This window comes from Engraulis encrasicolus, chromosome 16 (assembly GCF_034702125.1).
Source record: "Engraulis encrasicolus isolate BLACKSEA-1 chromosome 16, IST_EnEncr_1.0, whole genome shotgun sequence".
Classification (NCBI taxonomy): domain Eukaryota; kingdom Metazoa; phylum Chordata; class Actinopteri; order Clupeiformes; family Engraulidae; genus Engraulis; species Engraulis encrasicolus.
The window spans coordinates 6,282,950-6,307,913 of NC_085872.1; the positions used below are offsets into that span (position 1 = coordinate 6,282,950).

Below are 24,964 nucleotides of genomic sequence, written 5' to 3' on the forward strand. Positions count from 1 at the left end.
GCTATGTATGTATGGTAATCTTGACTGGTCAGTCGTGCACAAGTGGCGCTCTGTGTCAATGTGCTGGCTTTGACGACAGGAAGAGACTGTAACGGTAGCATTGTGAGCTTGAGCGCTTATGGGGAAGCTGAGCAGTCCGAGTTTACAGAACTGGGGACAGATGTTATTTCATAGCCTACGATAATTAGTGCTGGACACTTGGCGAACACTTGACAGCGACATACCATGTTTCGGAAAAAGAAGGATTTATCCAAGACCCCCTCATTGTCTAAGAAGGGTAACGTAGGAAACTCCGGACCTCACAGTCCTTCAGTAAGTCATTGGTATCTCTTAGCGGTAAAATTGATGTGTAGCACGTTTCGATTTTAACACATTCTGTTATGTAAATGCAGCGATTTGGCACATTTTCACACAATTAAAAACATAACGCAAGTCCTGTGCAGCAACCTGTAAGTAAAATGTGTGGTTTCAAGTTAGCCTACTTTCTCGTGTGTATGCTATATTGTGAACACCGTAACACTAATCGAAAACGGAATAAAAGCTAATTTAGGCCTATGTTCTTCTATGAAGAGTATGAAAGGTAAGGTCAATCAGGCAACTGTTAAACCCACTGCTTCAAAGTGAAGTAGGAAGCAAGTCAGTTCCAGGAAGTTATAGAGCCCATGTGTATGTTTTTAATATGATGTGTGTGTCTTCTAGAAACATGTTCTCTAGTGTGCAACGATTAGGGTCTGAGAAGAGAACCAACACACAATCATGAATTGACAGGTGGAGGTTTGGGCGGCTGGATGTTCTACGATTTGAGGTTTTACTCTGACTTGTCCAGCAGCAGGATACATAGAGAGTGGTTTTCTTATTCTGATAGTTTATCCTATATTATTTTCCAATTGCAAAAAAGACAGAAAAAGTAACAATTCCAGTATTCCACTGCAGGCCCCTACTGCTACCAAGTTCCAGGGAGAAACTTCATTAAAACGGCGCCTTGCCGACATGGGCCTCTGCTCCTGATTAGTAGGCCAGGTGTATTTCGTTAATACAACATTTCGTTAAAACATTTGTTTTGGATTCTAGTTCTACTCATTTTAAACAACCTTAGCCTCACAACAGGGAAATTAAGAAACTAGCATATTATTCTGCAGCACGAACAGGCGCTCGCACAGGCGCGTGCGCCACACACACACACACACACACACACACACACACACACACACACACACACACACACACACACACACACACACACACACACACACACACGCGAACACTGAATGCGTTGTTCACTCCACAGGAGCAGGGAAATAAAGATGGGGTGGATGCCCCACCTGTGGCAGGTGCTCAGGACCCCATGGTTTCCATGTCATGCCCAGGCACCCCATCAATCCTCCACAGCAAGCTGGTGAACTGCCCATCTCCAGTGGCCACTCTGAGGCGGCCCACTGCCTTGAGCAGACATGCCAGTGCTGTGGGGTTCCCCATGCAGACGGCCGGTGCCTGGGGCTTCAGTAAAGGACACGGGCGAGGGGTGGCCCAGAGCCCCACTGCAGAGGCCTCGGAGGGAGCTGCCATTGATGTCGAGGACATTCCCCCTTTGCTGAGAGACGTGGCACGCTTCGCTGAGGCTGTGGAGAAGCTGAAGGATGTGGTGCTGGGGGAAGGTGGGTGATCTCTTCAGAACTCGAGGTACCACTTCTGAGATAGGGGCTGGCTGCTCTCCTAGTCCCAGTTCAGCTTTAACATGTTGTGAAGTTAAAACATGGTGTGTAGTCTGGCTATAGGCTTCCAAACAATCAGTTCAGAGTCAGTGACCTCTCAAGATAACCCTTGGCAGCAAGCTGTCTCTTTTTTAAATTATTATAACCAAAGGAAAAACATAGGGATAGGACATTAACTGGATAGACACGTTATTTTAGAAACCGAGTGAGAATATTGCCCCAGCAAATAGTATCACAGAATTTGAGTCTACAGCTTAGCACTTTTTTTTTTAGTATAAGGACAATCTCTGTCTGCCTGAGTCCCTTTTTCTCAGTATCACTGTGGGGAATGGCCATTTTACAAACTGTACACATTCTGAGGTTTCCTTTCTTTTTTTTCTTTCTGTCCCCATGGTAACCAAGAGGAAGGAAGATAATATGTGCGTCAGATGTTTTCTCTGCTGCCTGTGGTAGATTACTCTATCACTCTCTCGTTCTCTCTCTCATTCTCTCTCCGCCCCTGAGTCTCCCGCCCTCTGACTACTTATGATCAGGGCATAGATGCCAGAGAGGAGGATGCAGTGGTGCATTTGCATCCCCACTTTTTGACTCCCTAAATGAGGTTTTCTCAACTTTAACTGCAGACAGATGAGTGGAGTGCAGCAGTAGTAACATTGCTAAGAAAGAAAGAATGCACCACCTCTTTTAAACTCGTTCCGGCGCCCTTAGGATCATACCTTTACTAGGGTAGTCTGTGTGGATGTTCAGCACTTGTTTCCCAACTTGTAGTCTCAATCTCACAGATCCTACTCAGCCCACTGACACCATAACGGCCTGTAAATACGAAACCTTTGTCTGTACTAGGGATGCAAGCGATTAATCGACTTTAATCGATCAATGCATTAATCGATTAAAAAATATTAATCGCAATTAATGGCCAATTCAACTGCCTCAGACCCAGGTGAAATGGGCATGTGAAGAGTGTGTGTGTGAAGAGGGGTGTGAATAGTGGGAATATTTAAATCACCTTTGGATTATAGAATTTAAATAGAACTAACTGAAATGAAGTATTTTATCTGAATTTTTAGATTTAGTGGGGTTTTTTTTTAGAGACATTGAGATTTCGGAGGAAAACGCCGCTTATCAATTAATCGTAAGTCGATCGATAAGGCAATCAACTAACGATTAATGAATTAATCGATAATTTGCATCCCTAGTCTGTACTACAGAAGTAGTTTTCTGTAGTTTACACAGTAGTTTACACAGTTTACAGTAGTTAGAACTGCACAGTTTTTTTTACAATACCAATCCTGTATTTCATATTGCACGTATGTTAGAAACACTTTTAGAAGCTAATATCCGGCGGATTTCAGAATTTACTTGTAAGTGAAATGAATGTCCCAATATGGAAGTGCAGCAACAAATTGGCTGTTTGAATTTATATGTGTTTCCTTTGAATAGAAGTGGACAAGCGAACTGTCTTGATCCTGTGTATATCTTGATCCAGTGTATATTTCCCAGACAAACGTTTTTTTTACAAACCCCCTAAACACACACACACACACACACACACACACACACACACACACACACACACACACACACACACACACACACACACACACCGTTTGCATGCACTGGGAGAAATTGGAGTTATTGCCTAATCCGAAGTTTTAAACGCCATGCATATTTGAGCTGCTGAATTCGAACCAGACAAGAGTTGTAGAAGTCTTATTCACACATACACATACAAAGAGATGAAAAAAAAATCGAAAGCGAGAGTCAGCATGAAAAGCAAGGTCTTGCTAACCTGACCCAATTGATGTACCGGTACTCGCCTGACAGGCCAAGCAACAACAACAAAAAATCAGTTATTGCAGAGTAAGTTGGTCTGTGCGACTGAGCTTCCTGTCAGCACAACTATTTTCATCACACACTCTTCCTGTTTACATTCTCCAAGCAGTAGTGGCTGTTGGGTGGCCAGCCAGATAAGGTGGGAGATCTGTCCCTGTTTGTAGTACCACCACAGAACACCAGTGTCGGACCTGTTACCACACACACACACACACACACACACACACACACACACACACACACACGCGCACGCACACATACACACACTTAAATTAAACACTTGACCAAGGCTCTAGTGTTCAGTAGTGAATGCTGGTCAGTCACACTCCTGCAGTATGGTTGATGATGATAATGATTTTTTGCCGGTTTTGAGAACTGTACTTCATTAACGTGGCCAAGTGGCAGTGTGTGTTGTGAGGAAAAAGTTGAAGCACTCTGCTTTACACTCTGACCTTAGAATTTGGGGTGGGGTTTGCTGCCTTTTTAGATGTGCATTACTGCCTGATAATATTTCCAGTGACTTATAACTGAGTTTCAACGTATGTGTTTTTGTGTGAGCGGTACGAGGCTGAACAAGAACAGCTACACTGATTGATTTCCCATAGACACGTTTGCTCGCTACTGTGTTGCTGTAATGTGACACTATTTAAAAAACAAAGGACACACAGGCCAATTAAATAATTGTAAACGTTATCAGTTAATGTTTTGTTAAATTAAATGTAATTGGAATGTTGAATGTATGTTGAAAGTCCATAGAGGAGAGAATTGCCATATTATCACCACTTCTACTATGACTAGTATGGCCACTATTAATTATAGCAGCACTAAAGGGGTGGACCTTGAACAAGAAACAGTTGACTTTACCCAGACGTCTTCTACTTGGGCTCTCCTTACAGACTATGGGGGCTTTCCTTTAGTCATTGAAGCATTAGCCACTGTTACGCCCTTCTTATCAATATACAAAAAAATACATCTGAGCAGCAAGGGTGCTTCATTTTACTTCTTGTAGTGCTGGTCTTGCTCTGGTTGGACTAAACTGTCCACAAAAGCAGGCAGAACAGGTCAGATGGTAGAGCAACATAAGGTTAGCTTACTCCTCAGTCCTCTATACTATAACGTCCTCTGATTTCTGGAGGCATTATTATCCAGGTTACAGTTGAGATTTTCTTACGACCCTCTGATGAAGACGGAAGTTATACCGTCGAAACATTTCAGGGAAAAGATAAAACTTTTACATGTCTGAAGTAAAAGAAAATCTCAAGTGTGATTTAAAAAGTTAGACATGATGAACATTATATACATTTATCTAGGGTAGCTTGAATCCCTCTGAAACACACTCACCTGCACCCATATGCCTGCTTCCCCTGCAGATAAGGACGAATCAAGACGCGATCTAGCAAATGAGTGCCTTGGTGAGGTGTTGCGTGTTCTCCGGCAGGTCATCGGCACCTATCCACTGCTCAACACTGTGGAGATCCTTACAGCAGCTGGAACGCTCATCTCCAAGGTCAAAGGTCAGTTGTGAGACCGGTGTCATTCACAGTGGGTGCATTCCAATATGCAGGCGCCAGTCCTCCGCTTGTGCTTGTGGCCTCACGTTTTACTGACACCCCGCTTTCATGGAGAAAACAATAAAGTTTCCCCACTGTCAGCCTAGCCACAATCAACTTTTGGGGGACTATTCGTCATTCACCACCCTGAGTGCAAATTAGAAAATTACATTAGAATTGTGATATTGCAAGATATTGAATTCATTTTCTATCGTCAGTGACATCATCACGAGGTCACAAGCAGGCAAGTGAGTAAGGGAGAAGGGGAGTCCGCATAATGGAATCCACCCATACTCTCTCTTATTGTACTGGTTTAAAGTCCATGTCAAATGTTAATATACCCGTTATAACATATGAAGAATGTGGTTGTAGCCTCTTTGTGCAGATGGGGTCGCCGGCGGGCCTATTCGCTATTTGCTGAAAATACTCAACTACATCATAACAACATTGCAATGACATTACCGAGAGCCTTAAGTAACAGATTAAGACATAGCCATTACAATTTTGGTGTCAGTGAGGTTATAACATAGGCATTTGATCTTTTCATGAAAGTTTACCTAGTAATAAACTAATATTTTCTAGTATGGCCCAAGTACAGTCATTTTTGCAGCTGAAAATGGCTATTTCTGGAAATTCAAAATGGCGGACCATGGAGAAGATCCCCTTTTCATGTATGAAAAGTGCAATTTTTCCAGTCAAAATGAGTACTTAGAATTTGATGGTGGTGGTAAGTATTCATGAAAAAGGTAACATTAGTGAATGGGTAGCATGAATTCTGGAAATAAACAACTAAACATCTTACACAGTGTACCTTTTAAAGTATATTATTTGATATGATGTTTTTGTTTTATTTTCAGGATTTCACTATGAAGACAGTAATGAAATGGAGAAGAAGGACTTTGAGAAGGCCATTGAGACCATCGCTGTTGCCTTCAGCAGCAAGTATGGCAAACGGCAACTGCTGTGTTCTGTCCTTATAGTCTCATTTTATAGTTCTCCTTTTTCAAGACTTCCTAAAATACTAAATCATGATGTGGCTTACTCAGTGTATTTGTCATTTCGGGTCTTTGTGCAATCTCTTTTTATCGTAAGCATGTTATTATCCAATCAATGCTAGAAGGCACTGAATACATGTCATTCATGGCCTTTACTTTTTGGGGAAAAAACCCCTGGGTAGAGATCTGTGGGTTATACCTCAGCTGGCCGGTGCGTCGGAGATGGCCCATGGGTCACTCGGCAGACAATTTGAAAAAAACGCACACTGACCATTTCGCTGTTTTTTTTTAATACACAACATTTCGGGCCTAGGCCTTCATCAGGTAAACTTTAGTTTTGGTCTAGTACCAAAACGTGTATTAAAGAAAAACAACTCTTTTCTTAGTGCTGTATTGCCGCTTTCCTGTCTCCTGACACTTCAGTATTTCCCTTTGTAAACAAGAGAGAGGAGTGCCCTTACAACACACGACCCTATGCCTCTAGCAAAGAAATGTACAAGTCCCTTTCGTCCGTTTCTGTTCTTTTTCAAAGTCAAAGTCAATTCTCTCAAAATGTATGTGCTTTGTAGCCCCTTAATTCACGCCGTACCATCTGAGGCACACTGTAATGGTCATCGAAAGGTTAATTACCAGAGTACTACTCTACTATGACATAACACAGGGCCTTAAGTAATGCACTACGACTCTGTTATTGCCATGGCGGTGTATACGCTGTGTTTTAACAGGTTAAGGTAACTATGATGACCTATGACTTAACGTTGCATGTTAAAGAATAGTAAATGTCTGAATGCTGTCTTTTCCTTTCTCTTTCTCTAAGTGTATCTGAGTTGCTGATGGGGGAAGTGGACAGCAGCACCCTCCTCTCTCTACCTCCCACAGAAAAGAGCAGGGTCAGTCCGTTTGTCTGTCTGTCTGTCTGTCTGTCTGTCTACCTCCCCGTCTGCCTCTCTCTCTGTATTAGTGTGCTAGCGTGGAGGGGAGTGAGTGTGCTGCATGCATGTATGCACGCATAACGGATGTTGTTGGGGCTGCTTCTTCCTGCCTTGTGTCGTTATCTTCAGCCTCTCGTGTTCCTCTGCCTTGCGCGTCATGTGTGCCCAGAAGCAGTCTGCTGATGGCTCCGCCCTCCTGCTACACTCACTCTGTGCTGCCCCACATGACTCAAGTATCAGGGCTCAGATCACGCATGTGGGGGCGACTGCTGTCCAAGACTGTCTGGTGGTGTGAAAAATGACACATTTTCACTGTAGTCACACCAGTCAGATCACTGGGTCTTAGTGTGCCTCTAGTCCTGACAAATGCAGAAGTCCTCATTTCCCCTTGATTTCCCATGAAGAGGCATGCCATGTTGCTTAAGCTGTTTAATGTCTCCACTTGTTAGATGCTCTAGCTCGGACTTAGAAAAGTAATGAGTTTATCTTCATTAACAGTATACAGTATTCACTATATAAAAAACATCCTAATCCAAATGTGATCATGCACTGCTTCAAAATGTGTTCACATTCTGCTTTTAGCTGCAGTTTGCCTCACCTTGCTTGGCTTTTGCACCCATGTGTAGCTAATTGTTAGAGAGAGAGGGGGGATCTGTGTGTGTTTGACTTTGTATCACAGAGTGAGAGAGTGAGAGAGAGAGAGAGAGAGAGAGAGAGAGAGAGAGAGAGAGAGAGAGAGAGAGAGAGAGAGAGAGAGAGAGAGAGAATGTGTGTGTGTTTGACGTATCACCTAGTAAGAAGTTAGGGCATTGGTGTGGTGAAATGACCATGTGATACAATGCTCTCTCACCCCTGCCCTGTGTGTATACAGTCAATGGAGAACCTGTATTCATTTCCTGGCCATGGATCTGACATGCAAAAAAATGACCAGCAGGAGTGCTGTAAGTATTCAGCTTCTTACAATTGATACGTTATATACAATACATACAGTGTTGCTTGAAAGTATCTGACCCCATTGAGTAGTGCAGATATTTCTGTTGTTAACCATGGCTTTCTTATTGTATCATCACAAGTTATTACCTCCGCCAAGGAGGTTATGTTTTTGGTCACGTTGGTGTATTTGTCTGTCAGCAGGATAACTCAAAAAGTTATGAACAGATTTGACAACTTTTGGAGTTGGAAATGACAAAAGGAACAAGTGATTAACTTTTGGTGGTGATCCAGATTATTTTAACTATCCAGAGGAAGTTATATTATAGGCATAGGAGTCCACTGTGTGTTATGGCACCTGGGGGGTAGTGGCAGTCCTACAGTTTGGGGAGGGATATAACACCATGGCCAAAAGATTCCAGCTCCACCCATCAGCTGTTAAACAGATTTTTTTTACAAATGCAGTAACTCTGTACAATATGACAGCAACCCTGCCTAGAAGTGGGCCCCCATCAAAACAATCACCCAGAACCTCCAGAAAAATATGAAAGCTGGTAAAGACTAACGCACACACTACATCTACAGAGTTGCAGACCTCTGTGGCAGGATCTGGGATAGATGTGCATGGGTCTACGGTCAGACAACAATTGAATAGCCATGGCGTTCATGGGAGGGTTGCTAGAAGGAAGCTACTGCTCTCAAAAGGCCAAAGCTGTCCATTGTAACCTTGTCAGAGAGCACTGGGACAAACCAGAGACCTTCCTCACACATTGCATTTTCATTTTTGGTGAAGTAAACCACGTATGTCTGGTGTGTATGTGTGCGTGTGTTTCTATGCCTGTGAGTAGTCAGTGCAGAGCAAGTGGATGTTCTGCTGCAGAGGAGCGAGGGGGGTGTCGACTCAGCCCTCTCCTATGCCAAGAGTGTCACAAAGTACCTCAAGGATGTCATGAATTATGTGGAGAAGAGAATCACACATGGTGAGTGGAGTATATCCAGATATCTGGGCTGTCCTGTCCACCCAACAGAGCTCCTGAAAATATGTAGTTAAAGTTAATTTAGCAGATTTTGGTCCATAGATATGCACCTCCTTTTCATGGGTGTGTTGCATTGTTCTCTCACAGAGGTGGACTTTGCCAGGAAGATGCACAGTCTGTACCAGGCATGCAGTGATAGCCTCAAAAAAGTAAGTAATGGAAAGGTCTTTGAAACCTCTGAGTTAACCTGTGCAGAATGTGTCCCCTTTATTAGCTGTAGTTAACATTACAAGTAGGGAATAGACCACACTCAGTTTGTTCCTTTTCCTTTTCTTTTCATTTTATTTATTCATTGCCGGGTCAGAGAGATGTTTCTGTCTGACCCTGCAATGAATGAATAAAAAGAAAAGAAAAGGACAAAGAAAAAACTGAGTGCAATCTATTCCCTACTTGCTGGATTACTTCAGAGACGCACCAACGATAAGGAAGAGCGTGGTGTGTGGAAGAGAGCTTGTAGCTCATATATTGTGCCTGTCTCTCCAGCCCCACATGCCCCTCTTCTCCATCTATTCTCTGGCTCTGGAGCAGGACCTGGAGCAAAGCATGGTGGTCCAGCAGGCCACTGGCAACATGTACACACAGAGCTTCTTACAGGTGGGTGACACACACAACGCATTCAATAAAATGTGTATGTGTGCAATTCATGCAATCACACACACCGTATATTTTGTATTTTATCTATGTGTTCATTGACAAAAACAAACACGTGTGCAAAGGCATACACACACATAATACATTAACAGACAGGAATTTAACCATGCTTTCTCTTTGTCAGCCTTTGCTGCAGCGCAAGCAGGAACACGACAAGAAGCGCAGAGAGATTAAAGAACAATGGCAAAGGGCCAAGAGGAAGCTGGTATGTGTGTGTGTGTGTGTGTGTGTGTGTGTGTGTGTGTGTGTGTGTGTGTGTGTGTGTGTGTGTGTGTGTGTGTGTGTGCGTGTGTGTGCGTGTGTGTGCTTGTGTGTGTGTGTGTGTCCACATAAATGTGTATTTTTGTGGTGGGCCATGTTATGGTAGTCAATCCTATCTGCTCACATTCTCACAGTTAAGCTTGTACATTCTTTACATTGCATACTTTTTTGGTGGTATGCACTTAAGGTGTGTAAATGATATCACACTAATGTGGCTGTTAACTTTTAACGATTTTTATGGATGCATTGCTATGTGTACAGTATACGTGTGTGTGTGTGTGTGTGTGTGTGTGTGTGTGTGTGTGTGTGTGTGTGTGTGTGTGTGTGTGTGTGTGTGTGTGTGTGTGTGTGTGTGTGTGTGTGTGTGTTTATCTCTGTAAATGTGAATGTGCGTCTGTGTGTCTGTGCTTTGAAAAGGTTGAAGCTGAGAGCAACCTGCGCAAGGCCAAGCATGGTTATGTGGCGCGATGTGAGGAGTATGACAAGGCGCGCAGCGCGGCCAACAGGGTGGAGGAGGAGCAGAGTGGCTCAGCCACCAAAGCCCTCGACAAGAAGAGGCGGCTGGAGGAGGAAGCACGCAACAAGGTCAGTTGACTCAAGAGGAAGTGACTCACCAGGTGGAAGTTGTGTCAACCTCAGCGTGTTATTGTACCACACTGCCTGAATTTGAACAGAGAGAGACAGAAAAAGAAGAATACAGAAAAAAACACTTGTGATCTTGTGTTGTTGAAATCATTGTCAGTTTTTGGCTTGGGAGTGGCAAGTGTTTTGGTCTTCTGTATAGAGCAGGGGTCAGGAACCTTTTTGATGGAGAGAGCCATAAACACCAATTTTTTAAAAAGAAATTTTCACGAGAGCCATTTCCTTTTAAAAAACACTGAATACAATCAAAAGCATGTATTTCAATTAAGCCCAACAATTTTAGAGTGTACTGTCAAGTTATTGCTTTTATTGATCACAGGTAATAGGGTTGCCAACTGTCAACTTCATTATGACGAGGGTTTGGGAGAATTTTGTATTCCTTAGATGTAATTTCCTGCATTTTAACACTTTTTGACCTCCCTTGTCCCGTTTAACTCAATATGGAACCCATACTTTTATTCATAAATACAGGATGATTCCATATTTCAAGGGATGGTTGGTAACCCTAGATAAGTGAGAGCCATATACAGTTCCCAAAAGAGCCATATGTGGCTCTAGAGCCATAGGTTCCTGACCCCTGAGATTTCTTATAAGACTGAGTTGCCTCAGAACAACTGATGGAAAATGTTAACAGGATCATCAGGTTTAGATATTTCTCCTGAATTTCAGCAACACAGTGAGCTGATCCTAATGCAGCTGCAATGCTGTCGTAATGTTGTGGTAATCCCCTGTGACATAGCTCATCTTTGGTAAATGTAGTAACAGCTCAGTCTATTTCTATAACTGTTCCATTTTCAAGAAAAGGTGTGGTCACTGTGACAACTAGACCTAACCTAGTCATCTATCAGGTGGCAGGTAGTCATCTATAGTTTACTAGGTGACAGGTAGGCATCGTTACATCATTGTATTCCTGGTAAACAATACCCTTAAGCTAAAGCTGCACAGGTATATTAGACTGTTCACCAGTGTTTGTCTCTCACTTGATTCAAGAGCAGCTCTGTTACTCTATGACTGGTGACATCAGTTATTCAGCCTTGAGGAAATACATTGTTTTTGGGAAGATTGACACAGATTACCTGTAAGTAAATAGCTGTGTGCCTGATTTAAATGGCTTAAAATTAGTTAAATTGCTCATTGTTATTTCATTGCTTACTTGTGTTAAGGGACTTTGATTTTACATACCCTAGCAGACATTATTACACCTGTATTTGCCAATGTTCTGATCAGCAAGGTGGGAAACATTCAAAGTGTGACAGAGAAGTAGCCAGCCCTCCTGTTGACACAACATCTTCAGTGTTGCTTCTAGTCAGGCTAGGAGCAATACAAATATCATTTCTGAGCTCCAGAAATATTGAGAACTCCTTCCACTTTGTCGGGAAGCAAACAACCAGTAGCAAATCAAGGGAGGCGGATCAACCATGCCGTTTGGGAAATGTTAATTGTTTTGCTCTTGGTTTTACCTTTCTCCTGTTCTTTCATCCATTCTCTGAGTCTGATGTCATTACTTCTAGTCCAAAGCTAGCGCCTATCATTGAACCAAAAGGAACCATTAGCTGCTGGTACCAATGATGGTTCAATGATGTATACTAGCTTGGAGGTACATTTTGCATCACCAGAGTCAGAGACCAGCTAGAAGAACAGCAGAAAGTTAAAACTCTTCTTTTGACTCTGGGAGGTGGGCAATGAGTACATCTTGCCATCAGTGTACCAGTGCTGTTTCCCAGTGCTGTCTCCGGGTGGGGGTCACCAGCTTACTGTGTCTGTCTGTCTGTGTTCTCAGGCAGAGGAGGCTGAAGCCACGTACCGTACATGCGTTGCTGATGCCGTTACCCATCAGCAAGGGTTGGAGCATGTGAAGGTAACCGTTCTGCGGCAGATTCAGGACCTGATCAAACAGACGGACCAGACCTTACGTGCTGTGAGTATCCCTTATTGACACACAACAACCTCCCCTCAACAGTCATTTGTTTAAACACCCAAAGGTACAGTACAGTACAGTACCTAATATCTATCAGTTTGTTTCAAACAGGCTGCCTAAGCCACTGAAAGATATAATACACATACCCAAGGTTCAGAATCAACCTGCAACTACAGCTTCTTTACAGTATCTTACAGTAGCTTACTAAGATCTTCCTCTTTGTTTTCTATTCTGTCTGTCCTCAGTGCACAGCCTACTATTATCAGATTATGCACGTGCAGACCGCTGCATTGCCAGTGCACTACCAGACCCTGTGTGAGAGCTGCAAGCTGTATGACCCAGGACAGCAGTACGCAGCCCATGTGAAGAACCTGTCTTTAAGCCAGGAGCCGCCCACCACCTATACTTTTGAGCCTTACTCCGCAGGCAGCCAGTGAGTACAGTGGCACTCACAATCTCACTAACGCTAGGGACACAGTGACGCAAATTTGACCAAGCGAAGCGAACTTCGGCAGTCATTCCTAGGAGGGAGGTGAAGGCAAGCGAACAGGAGCGAAGCGAAGCTAAATTATTCAACCAAGTTTTATATTATGCTAATGAGGAGTGAATTTCGCCTGCGGTGGCCAATCACATCAACAACATAACTGTTTCATTCCATTTGATGCGCCGTGACGACCTGATGACGGCTGAGCTGTCAGAATGGAACACTGAATTTCACCTGTCTTCGCTTCGCTCGTTTCACCTGTATGTGTCCCCAGCGTCAGACGTTTGTGATGGACAAACACATATGAAACTTAACTGTTACTTCAAGTAAAGATCCTGGCAGAGATAAAAATAAGATAATAAGTAGATAAATATAATACAAAATACAAACATTACTGTCATTTTGGTGGTTTGGTATATGGACATAGAATAAATATGTTGGCGGTTCATGAGAAGGATTTAAAAAAATAGACATTCATTTCCTTGATCATCGTCTTGAAATGATTCAGTTGTTCTGTATCAATCTGACATGTTTCTCCTTCTTGAGGAGTTCAACACGCATTCGCAGCAACAGCAGCTCCGACAGCACCTCGGCTGCAGGGGACCTGGAGTCTGGAGATATGGTGAAGCAGAGAAGAGGTAAGCCCTTTGCATCTACTGTACTCTCTTTACATACAGTCACTTTACAGAATTACCACACTCCATTTAGCTACTTATTAATAAATATTAAAATATCTGTATAATGAACTAATATCTCTGTTTTGTTATGCTATCCATGTTTGACCTTTGACACTCTCAGTTGTTTGTTATCAAATAACATAAAGGTTGTAGCAAATTCCATGGCATTGTCTGAGATACCTCAGGAGGATTTTTCAAACATGACATCTACTTAGAGAAAGAGAAAAGAAAGAGAAAGAAATGAGCTTTTAAGAACTCATCATTTTTGTCATCATTTTTTTCAACTGTAGGTCGAGACCAGTCCCATAAGTCGTGGCCTTCTACACTGAGTGACACAGACAGTGTGGGGGTAGGGAGTGTGCCGGGATCCCCCACCACAAGCACAGGTAATAAAATCAATAGTGAGAGCTCTCTGCCGCTCACAAATAGTATTTAAACTGCTTCTGGTTTTCAATGCTTGAGTACATTACTCATGTGTTGTTTTCTATTCATAGGAGACATTCCTAAAGCCCAACGGCCTATTTCTGCTGGAACCCTTTCATCCAGTGAAGAGCTTGATGAGGGCGATGGGAATGTATCTTCTTTTGAGCAACGTGAGTCTGTCCTTGTATAACCTTGAATAAATCCATACGTCTGATTCGAAGCATCTTCAACAGGTGTTCGAACCAGCTGATGCCTTGTGTCAGTGCTATAGAGCTTTACGCTATAGAGCAGGGTGCACTTCATCCATTTCCTCTTATTGACATTGTCCACTCCTGCATGTTGATCGTCTGTTGACATGTACACACACAGCCCAATGGAGTGATGCAAGCCATTCCTGTCTGTGTGCTTTTTGGGAGAGCAGGCGACAGAATAACACAGCGCCGTCGTGCAATATGCTCTGTGTGTTCATAGGCATGAACGGGCTAGAACCAGAAATTGCCGTCCCAACCGGCCCGTTTCGGAACGTGGGGCTGTCCAAGGCGGCAAAGACGCACCGGCTGCGCAAGCTGCGGACACCGTCCAAGTGCAGAGAGTGTGACAGCTATGTGTACTTCCAGGGAGCGGAATGTGAGGAGGTGGGTCACGGCTGCCAGCAAACTGGTTATATCTTATATTTATGTCTTTCTCTGTTTGTACGTGTACATTTACGCCTTTGTAGATGCATGGGCTCTATCACAGATATCGCAGTCTAAAACTATTGGAGAAGCCTTTTACGAATACTGCAGAAGTATCTCTCTTGCATAGAGTAGTTGCAGGTTGGCTATTGCTTGCACATTCTCTGAAGATATGCATTATTAGCTTACGGGGTTTTAGTGTGTTTGGACGCTTTCACTAATTGTGGGATATTTATTTTCATCTTGACTGAAGTGTAAATTGTTTTTTTCTGCGCCATATGTCAGCTAGTCTAGCCTAGCCTAGAGTCTAGTCTAGCTTTGTAGCCTCTCTATGCTGACCCCTAAATGACATATAAGGCCATGTTATATTATTTTGATTGACTCTTGTTTCTACTGATTCTTTCTGCTGTTTCTGATTTATGAGGGATTTGCAAAAATAACACTACGAGGCAGAATGCATCAACCAAAATCCTCACCGAGTTCTTAATGTCTTCACAGCCATTGATGATTATAAACGGCATTGTAATTGTGATGTAATGTTGGCAACCACAGTAGTGTATTTATTCTGGGTTGTTGTAGTGGTGTTGTGACATGTCTAGGGTCTATACTAAGAACTTAAGAAGCTGGTTCAGTAGTTAACCAGGTTAAGTTAAGAGGTAAACCTCTAATAGAAGAGCCTCATAACTCAACCTGGTTTACCCCTGAACCAGCTTCTTGGTATATCCTTCTGCCTCTGTCGTACTCCACAGTGCTTCCTGGCGTGCCATAAGAAGTGCCTGGAGTCCCTGGCCATTCAGTGCGGACACAAGAAGCTGCAGGGGCGTCTGCAGCTGTTTGGCCGGGACTTCTCCAGTGTCCTCCAGGGCAGCTCAGACGGCATCCCTTTCATCATCAAGAAGTGCATCCAGGAGATTGAGAAGAGAGCACTTAAGATGAAGGTGAGCTTTGACAATCAGGTTGAAAAGGTCAGTCACAGGAAGTTCGTAGCCCCTTAATGCACGCCGTACCTCCTGTGACACACTGTAATAGTCATTGAAAAGTTAAGTACCATACCGGTAGTATTACAATACTACAATACTGTACTATGACATAGCACAGGACCTTTAGTAATGCACTACGACTTGGTCATTGCCATTCTGGTAACAGCTAATTTATAACGCCGTGTCTGAACGGGTTAAGATGCATTGATTTAGCTTTGTAAGATGGTAAGAGTGTTTGTTTGTGCAGGGCATCTATCGTGTGAATGGGGTGAAGACTCGCGTGGAGAAGCTTTGCCAGGCCTTTGAGAATGGCAAGGACCTCGTAGAGCTCTCTCAAGCCTCCCCCCATGACATCAGCAATGTGCTGAAGTTGTACCTCAGACAGGTTGGTGTTTGCATACTCACAGACTGACACACACACACACACACACACACACACACACACACACACACACACACACACACACACACACACACACACACACACACACACACACACACACACATACACGTGCGCGTATGCTTGCACATGGGCACAGTACACAGCACACAGAAAAATATTTAGCTAAGAAAACAGAATTTGGAAGTGTTTTGAAACATATACTGCTTCTACACTGTGTGTGGGAAACTGTAAATATAAAATTCTGTTATGATTTGTGAGTTGACTATCTGCATAGCTATAGGAATGCTGGTAAAAAAAAGACCCTTGCTTACTGGATCACACATTTTCAGTATTCTAAAGAATCAGCTAATGGAATTTATTAGCATACAAACGTAAAGAATGATGTACAAAACAAGACAGATCAGAGATTAAAACGGGAGGGACGAGACTAGAGCATTTAAAACACACAGGGTAGTCTGAACACACCTTGGAGTTGAATGGTATTGTGCTCCTCACTTAGAAAGAAGTGAATTATGTAGCTGAAAGCATTTGCTTTTATTTTGGCTGGAGTTAATGTGCACAAGATGTTTTATAAACTGCAGGATTGTGCATAATAGATCAGTGGGATATATATATAGTTCCAAGCTGTACAACAAAGTGGAGGGACTGCTGGGACAGTAGCCATGATATACAAAGTATCCAAAGTAGAGCTGGTCTTGAATAACACGGACAAGGTGGCTGGACGCAGCAGCCAGATCAAGTCATTTTAAGAAATATCTCAGCCTCCAGGATTATAGGAAGGTCTAAATCAAACTAGAAGTCTATACACCTCCTCTACTAAAGACAACAAGAAGGAATATGGCCACCTCATCTGCTTTGTTTCAGTTGTCTTCATCCTGTATGTGTGATTATGTGTATCTTTATGTGTATGATTATGTGTATCTCCAGCTGCCGGAGCCTATTATGCCGTTCCGCCTGTATAACACCCTGATGGGCCTGGCCAAGGAGAGCACGCAGCAGGGCGAGGGAGGAGAGGCTGGGAAGGGCCCAGAGATGGTGGACCGGGGGCCGCAGACGGAGCCAGAGGTGGTGGCCCTGGTGGAGAAGCTTCAAGCGCTAATGCTAGAGCTGCCTCCACCTAATGTTGCCACGCTACGCTACATCACTCGCCACCTGCGCAGGTATTAGCAATGGAATGTTACGAATGGCATTGTATATTATATATTCCATTTTTTAATTATTATTTTTGGTCTTTTAGACTTAATGTATTAGTGACAGCCAGGTCCCCAGGTGAAAAAGTGGTTCAATTTAGTACAATAAAAGCACAACTGAAGTGTACTTAGCATGTTAAAAGCGCACTCACACTTTTTGTGCTAAGAAAAAGTATGTTTACAATATGCTTATTTAAAGTGTACTTAAAATTAGATGTAATTAAGTTGCTCTCAAAGAAAGTACACTTTGCGAACCATACATAAAGTGCACTTAGAAGATGTTTGGCTAAAGTGTATTTAGAGGAATATACTAATAGTGTTCTAATAGTGAACTTACTAAAAGTGTATTTTTTAATAACATATTGCAATTGCACTTTTTTTAAGTGCACTTTGATTATACTTCACCCAAGTGACTTCGAAGTGTGATTTTCTATAGTGCGCTTTAAAGTAAATCACTTTAACATATTGGAAGTATACTTTTTCTAAGTGCACCATGATTGTGCTTCATCCAAATATATTCAAAGTGTGCTTACACAAAGTGCATTTACCCATCATGCATCATCATGCATGTACCATCATGTAATGCACTTCTTGGAGCTCAATTTCTCAAACAGAAAGCCATTGACCTCTAAGGAATATCTTTGGTTTGCATGAAAATATTACTCATTGTTATATTCTGCGTTTATTGTAGGAGTTTTAAAATGTTAAAGTGGTACACAAAAAATGACCATGTTCCCACCGTCATTATGATGGTCACGTATATGTTCTGGTACATATAGGCTCACACTTCCCATGACATCATGGAGAGAGGTAAGTTGGAACTAGTTGTTCAAACAAAGAAACAAGGGTCACCATTAGTGATCAATTCAAATGATCAATTGCAGGAAGGTGGAACAAGAATGATATAAAGTGAAATGTGTATCTGAAATCTCTGTAACAATGCAATGATTGTAAATGTCAGTTGTGCTAGGCATGCATACTGTATCACTACTGTGACATGTGGCTGTGTGTAATGTACAAGCTCTGAGGACCAGCATGGATTGTACTATTACATTTATATTATTTCATGTACTTGGGAGTGTACTGTAAATATACTTCAAGCATACCTGTTATATATTCACAATACTTAATATGATATACTTTTTACAGACTTAAATTGTTCCAATGTAGTCCAAAGAAGCATGACGTTAATATACTTTTATTGTACTTCTAGTAACAATAAAATGTTATAGAAGTGTACTCAAGCACACTATTAATGCCATAAGAATGCATGAAAAGCGTGTTTGGAGCATACTTTCAAACGTATGCTTGTAGTGCACTTAAAGTTGTCCAAAAGCGGTGCCAATTTAGCATCCTCAGTGTGCTGCAAGTGTGCTGAAGTACTGCTTTAGTAGTGCTTCAGCGCACTAATAGTGCAATGAAGTGCACTATAAATCGCCGAAAATAGTACACTTTGTACTAAGTACGGTCAAAAAAAGTACACTTTAAGTATATGGGTTTTTCACCTGGGTCAGTTTGAGAGAGAGAAAGGAAACGTTTGGGAGAGAGACGGGGAAGGGTTGGCAAAAGACCCGGGCTCGAATCGAACTAGGCGCAGCCGTGCCGCAGACGAGTGCCCTACTGCGAAGCCACGGCAGGGCCCATATTAACCCATTTTGGCCGGGAGACGCATCTGTGTGGTTTTACCTTTCATGCCGGCTGCTGCATCTATGCGTTTGAACCATTAACGACATGGCTTACATAAGACATGGTAGCAATATTGAGGACATTGATTCAGATTTGATTGGAAATGAGGATGATGTTGAGATAGAGATATCTGACGACCCCAGAGATAGAGGTCAGTGGTTTCAAGCGATTTTGAAGATGAGCAGGAAGACCTTTGAAGGAGTTTGTCGGCCTCTAAGATGAATGTAAAAGACTTGATGCTGTACAAAAGCAAGCCCAAGCTATCATTTAATTAAACAAATAATCTCTCTATGTGCTACAGAGATTAAGAAATGAAGCGATGACAATGAATGACAATTCTTTAGGCCTTTTTAGCAGGTGTTTTCTGGTCAAAATGGTGTAATGACTGTTGCATATTCCTTTTTCATGAGCAAAGCATGCTTTCTGTATTTTAGCACTGGGTGATAAGTCAGTAAACAAGAATGCAATTAATGGTGGACTCTCTTAAATATAAACATACAGGTCTTCGAGTCCACGACTGAATATCTGGCATGTTTGACACGTGATGAAAAACACATGTAATAAAAGCGTGTTCCAGCCCTACCGTGGCTCTAACAGTGCCCGCTGTGCCAGCGACCTAGGTTCGATTCCGGACTGGGTCCTATGCCAATCCTTACCCGCATCTCTCTCCCACTCGTCACCTGTCATTCCTTCACTGTCCTGTCATGTAATTAAGTCATAAAAGACCAAAACGTGTTCCAATTCATCTTTGCTCTCTTTTAGGGTAACTGAGCTTGAACAGGAGAACAAGATGAGCCCAAGTAACCTTGGAATAGTCTTTGGCCCAACGTTGATGCGGCCCAAACCCACCGGGGCAACTGTGTCTCTGTCCTCGCTGGTGGACTACCCACGCCAGGCACGCATTGTAGAGGCCCTCATTGTCTTTCACAAACAAATCTTCACCCAGGATGCCGGAGGCCTGCGACCACCTTGCTCACCCTCATTCATTCACAGCCAAACACAGGTGAGCAGCACCTTCTATGGATTTAATGGCAGTATAAAAGATACTTGCGGATTTTCATGGTTGAACAATGCCAAATGCCTTTCCTGAAATACCTTTGTGATGGCGTACCAACTGCCAAATGTGGACTTAATAGACTGTGCCAGTGATATTGATTGGCCACTGAGATACTACAGTTTCAATCAATATCAGGTTCATGTATTTCCCTTTTGTCTTTTTTTATCGATAGTTGATTAATATGTAATCACCAAATGTAAGCTGGTAATGCATCTCAACTGAGTTCTCTAACTTATCTGAACTGCCCTGGCATAGTTTACATTGATGCACTTGATTTCTTTACATTCTTTTCAAGGCTACTTTAGTCCACCTGTGCTCCCTCCTATCTCTCGGTGATATTGAACCGCAGGCCCATTCCCTCATGTCCCACCTACTGTAGGTTACCACAACGCCCCTTTACTTCTTCTCCTAAACAAAGTCCTTCACTTAGTGCTCAAAAAGTGCTTCACCTTCGTCCCACATCCTCACTTCCCACTGTCCATTGGTTCTCTCCAAAATACAAGCATTGCATGCACCCATCCTCAGCTGACTTGCTGGCCTGCAGCTGACTGTTAAGCATTTCTTGACTGCTTTTCTTTAGTTTGGTGATCACAACTTCAATTCTCTGCAAGCATTGGTCTAGCTAACTCGCCTTGGTCCTAACCTGTGTCCATAAAATGCCTCTGCACAGTATGTTACTGGATTAAGCTACAATCAGTCAGATCACTCTTTCCTTTCACTTACCTTGCATTGCCCCCAATGCCAGAGCTAGTGCTTATTACCTTAAACGCAACCCATCTAGCTGTTGGAAATACTCAAATTTAATTGAATCCCCTGTGAAATGTCAGCGATAGCGGGCAGAACAGACAGGCTTAACTTGCAGCATTTTAAGCAGCGTTAGAGGAAGTACAGGCAGACCCAGAGTAGCTTTCCTTAGTAGTAGCTTTTAATGATGAAAGTTCTGATAGCACACTGAATACTGTTGTTTTTTCTTTTTTATTTCTTGGAGCAAACTCCAATAGATGTTTGCTCCACGAAAAAAAGAGCAGTATTCAGTGTGCAGTGTTTTCTGAACTTTCATCATTGATCAAGCGTTCCAGCCTCACACTTGCACCTGTATTACTGAAGGCAAGTGTAAAAGGACTGTCATGTACTTTGATTTGTTGAAGGCACTCCATGCTTTACATTAAGGTTGTTAGTACAGACTATTAATTCCTTCTAGGTAACTGGTTGTTCACTTTATCATAGTATGAGAAAGATGTGAACAAGTGGATACATTCTTTACTTGTGCAGGAGGTGGCAATAGCATATGTAGTTTGTTTTCAATCATGTGGAACGGAATTATTCGATTTTTTAAAATTTACTGTACTTGTAATTGTCCTGTTATATGCATTACAAGTATTATATCTAAGTGCGACTTTCAGCCTTTCTGTGGCATATGGGGCACATTGTTGAGAGAAGCAACCCATGACAGTGGGGGTAGGCTCCAGGCCTTGTGATGGCTTACTCTGTTTACATACACAGACGGCTGCTTCCACCTGCATTGCATGTGAACCCTTTACCCCACATAGGGGTGAGGCCAGCGAAGCTATACAGCCTGTTTCTGGTCTATCTCACTCTAAACCAAAGAGGATATAGAGGAGACGGCTTACTGAAGTCATAAGAGTGTAGTACGGCAAGGCCGCAAGGCCGCAAAGGGAGTCACTTTCTTCTTCTACGGTCAGTACTGGCGGCATGGTAAAATGCAATGCCACTACCACCAGGGCTGGAGTGTGGAACAGGTCAAAGGACACCGTGAATTTTTGTCATCTGTCCTTAAAGGTGCACTGTGTAAGAATGTTATTAGTTCATTTCCAGAATTCATGCTGCCCATTCACTAATGTTACCTTTTTCATGAGTACTTACCACCACCATCAAATTCTAAGTATTCGTTATGACTGGGACATTTGCAGTTTTCATACATGAAAAGGGGGATCTTCTCCACGGCCTGCCATTTTGAATTTCAAGAAATAGACATTTTTAGTTGCAAAAATTGCTGTACTGTGGTCATGCTAGTAAATATTAGTTTATTACTAAGTAAACATTCATGAAAAGATCATATTTGGCAATAAGCAGCACAGTTTCAATGAGCAGGGACAGGGTAGTTGCCATACCTACTCTGGCCACATCCTACACAGTGCACCTCTCCCGCAATTAATGCTGACCGACAGCTATAGTTAATTTGGCCACAAACTGAATATTGAATCCTCTTTCAACGGCAACAACTGCAAGAACAACAACAGCAATAATAATATACTCTATTCATCTGAAATTGACAGTTGTCAAGTGACAATTGTCACTACTGATCCATTTCTTCACATTATTTCAGCTATTTCCCCCCCTAAGTATTATGAATTTTGATTAATCTGCTTCTCGGCTGTACACTGGCATCCCCCTGTCTTACCAACAGCGGAAATTAATGGCCACCAATGTGGCTCCAAGTGTTTGATCTATTGGATGAACTTGCTCTTATCCCACCACAACAGCTCATTATTTGTGTGTGTGTGTGTGCGTGCGTGTGTGTGTAGGATATTGGAGACCCTCAACCTGACCAGTTGGAGGGAACAGAGGAACAGGGCAGAACTGACCCTGAACAATGCTGTGGTGAGACACAACCCTGAGTACTGTATATAAAAAACGAATAATACATGTACATGATTCTTTTTAACAGCATGATTGAAAATAAACAATATCTTGTTCTGTGATATCAGCATGCATTAGTATTCCATTTTTAAGACTCAGACAAATAAAGCTATACTGTACAGTACATACTGAAAGATAGAAGTGGACAACCAACAACCTGATCAACAATAAACCTGATCAAAGAGTACAATTACAGTATGTGGGTTCCCAAAATGTAAACATCTGATATCCGTACTGTATGTTGACCTCAGGTGCCTCTCTGGGTTCATCTGGCTCTCGGGAACGCTCGCTGGACTCAGACTCGGAGTTGGAAGACACAGCGAGAGTTCCGAGGCAGCGCCCCCCACTGGTCAGCCAGGAGAGCGAGACGAGCACCGATGATGACCAGCTGAGCCCTCGCGTGAGCATGGACCTGTCGGGTGGTGTACCCGAGACCATCCCTGAGCAGCCCCCTGAACACACAGAGACGGACTCTGCAGACACGGGGAGTGGGGAGCGGACCACAGATGGCACACACACAGACATGGTGGTGAGCAGGCCACAGACGGCAGAAGCAGAGCAGGATTCTGCTGACTAGACAGTCTCAATTTTCAGATTCTTGTGGTTTTTTGTGTTTTTTTTTTTTTTCCAAAGAGGTGTATCTATATATATATCTATATATATGGATTTGGTTCAAGAGAGCAAAACTATTTTGCTCCTTTATTTTTTTTATTTTTCTACTTACGTGAGAAAAAACATTTTACAATACCACCAGAGACACTGGAATACATTTCATATTTGCTCAGGTTGTTCAGTTTAACAATGCACTGCGGTGAATCTTGGAAGACTTGATGTTGTCCAAGATGGATGTTACCAAGACAATAACTTCAACCCCATGTTAGCACATTGCATACCATATACAAGTGGTGTGCACAGTTACTGTGTGTGTGTGTGTGTGTGTGTGTGTGTGTGTGTGTGTGTGTGTGTGTGTGTGTGTGTGTGTGTGTGTGTGTGTGTGTGTGTGCGTGTGTGTGTGCATGTGTGTTTGTGTGTGTGTTGAATGTGCCATTTTGTGCCATGCCTGCAAAACAGTTCATTTTAAGACATTGTTTATTTTAGGGTGTCATTGTTCTATTATGGGCTGGGCAAGGAGTTGAAGAAACTGTATTTTGGGAATCTTTATCTGGGAAATTTTAAATTTTATTTCTATTTAAGATGCTTTTGCATCTGAGTGTATGTGAACAGTTAAAATTGCCACTTTGTCTATATCCAGAGGTCAGTGTGCGTTACTTTTCAGTTCAGTATCAGAATAATCTGCCATAATATTCACCAATTGGTTTATGTGACACAAATCTCATTCATTCTATGCAGAGCCTAAAGTGAAACTCTGTGGGGGAAAAAACTGGACTGTTACTGTATATCTTACCATTACTTGAGGTTGAAATTCATCAACATGTGTATTTACTCTTTATGAAAGAAGTATGTGGCAACAGCCATAGTATGGATGTAAAGAGTAGTTGCACTGTTAATATGGTACGTTTTGTACATGAGCATACTACAGAGTGCTGCTGTCAACATTTGGAGAAAAAAATGTACGCAGTCATGTCATGTCTGTTTAATACTTGATTTTAGCATGTTTCTAATTATGGTATGAGTTAAATGTTTTGCACAATGTTAGCATGTATTGTAGTCTATCAGGAAGTTAAGGCCATGTGTGTTTCGGAGGATCAGACTAGATCTCCTGTCATGATCCAAACCTTTTTCCATTTACTTCCACTACTGCTGGCCAGTGTGATCCATACTCGCAGAGCATTACAGACCAGCAGATGTGTGTCCTTTCATTATAGAACCATGACACATCGCAGCTGTATTTCGGAGGTCGAGGTGTGTGTTCCCAGATTCATTTTTTCCATTTTGGTTCTCTTGGAATACCTAATGGTCTTGAAGGGAGCTGCAGGCATAGGCCACTAGTCTTTGGTGAAAAGGGTGCTTCGCCAAGGAGACAAAACATTTTTAGCCCACAGAAACCTTTAATTATTATTATTATTATTATTATTATTATTATTACTCCTCCTTAAAAGTCCCTCTACGCCAGTATTTTATTTTGCAGATATGTTTTTTTTTCTAAGCAATGTAATGGTGTTAATTTTATGTCAACTGTTTGTGTACCTGAAATGAGTTGTAATAAAGCTCGTCTTGGCACACAAGGTATAAAACACAGAATGTGTGGCGTTTTGTTTGTTTGTTCGTTTGTTTGTTTTTTAGACTGGTAACCTTGAAGTTCCATTG

General features: G+C 42.4%; 1 protein-coding gene across 3 annotated transcripts; it reads left to right on the forward strand.

Moving 5' to 3' along the window:
* Window positions 1–20: 20 nt before the first annotated feature.
* On the forward strand, window positions 21–24,898 carry arhgap45a (Rho GTPase activating protein 45a). 3 transcript variants are annotated; one of them, XM_063218431.1, is made up of 23 exons: window positions 21–312; window positions 1,289–1,655; window positions 4,916–5,059; window positions 5,953–6,037; window positions 6,908–6,980; window positions 7,894–7,963; window positions 8,801–8,932; window positions 9,077–9,138; window positions 9,473–9,583; window positions 9,765–9,845; window positions 10,319–10,486; window positions 12,324–12,461; window positions 12,707–12,894; window positions 13,492–13,583; window positions 13,913–14,008; window positions 14,117–14,215; window positions 14,517–14,680; window positions 15,469–15,657; window positions 15,947–16,084; window positions 17,030–17,262; window positions 19,741–19,981; window positions 22,582–22,657; window positions 22,948–24,898. In XM_063218431.1, the coding sequence occupies exons 1-23, from the start codon at window positions 226–228 to the stop codon at window positions 23,271–23,273; spliced, it is 3,360 nt and encodes a 1,119-aa protein (XP_063074501.1). In that variant the 5' UTR covers window positions 21–225; the 3' UTR covers window positions 23,274–24,898. The 3 variants fall into 3 exon arrangements, with proteins under 3 accessions (XP_063074501.1, XP_063074502.1, XP_063074503.1); XM_063218432.1 differs by having other exon boundaries at window positions 13,495–13,583; XM_063218433.1 differs by lacking the exon at window positions 15,947–16,084.
* Window positions 24,899–24,964: the final 66 nt, after the last annotated feature.

Excerpts from the sequence above, each read along its gene's own strand:
- arhgap45a (XM_063218431.1), top strand. The coding sequence starts at position 226 with ATGTTTCGGAAAAAGAAGGATTTATCCAAGACCCCCTCATTGTCTAAG. Across the intron at positions 6,038-6,907 it reads GCTGTTGCCTTCAGCAGCAA|TGTATCTGAGTTGCTGATGG; the intron begins GTATGGCAAACG and ends TCTTTCTCTAAG. Across the intron at positions 22,658-22,947 it reads TGACCCTGAACAATGCTGTG|GTGCCTCTCTGGGTTCATCT; the intron begins GTGAGACACAAC and ends TGTTGACCTCAG.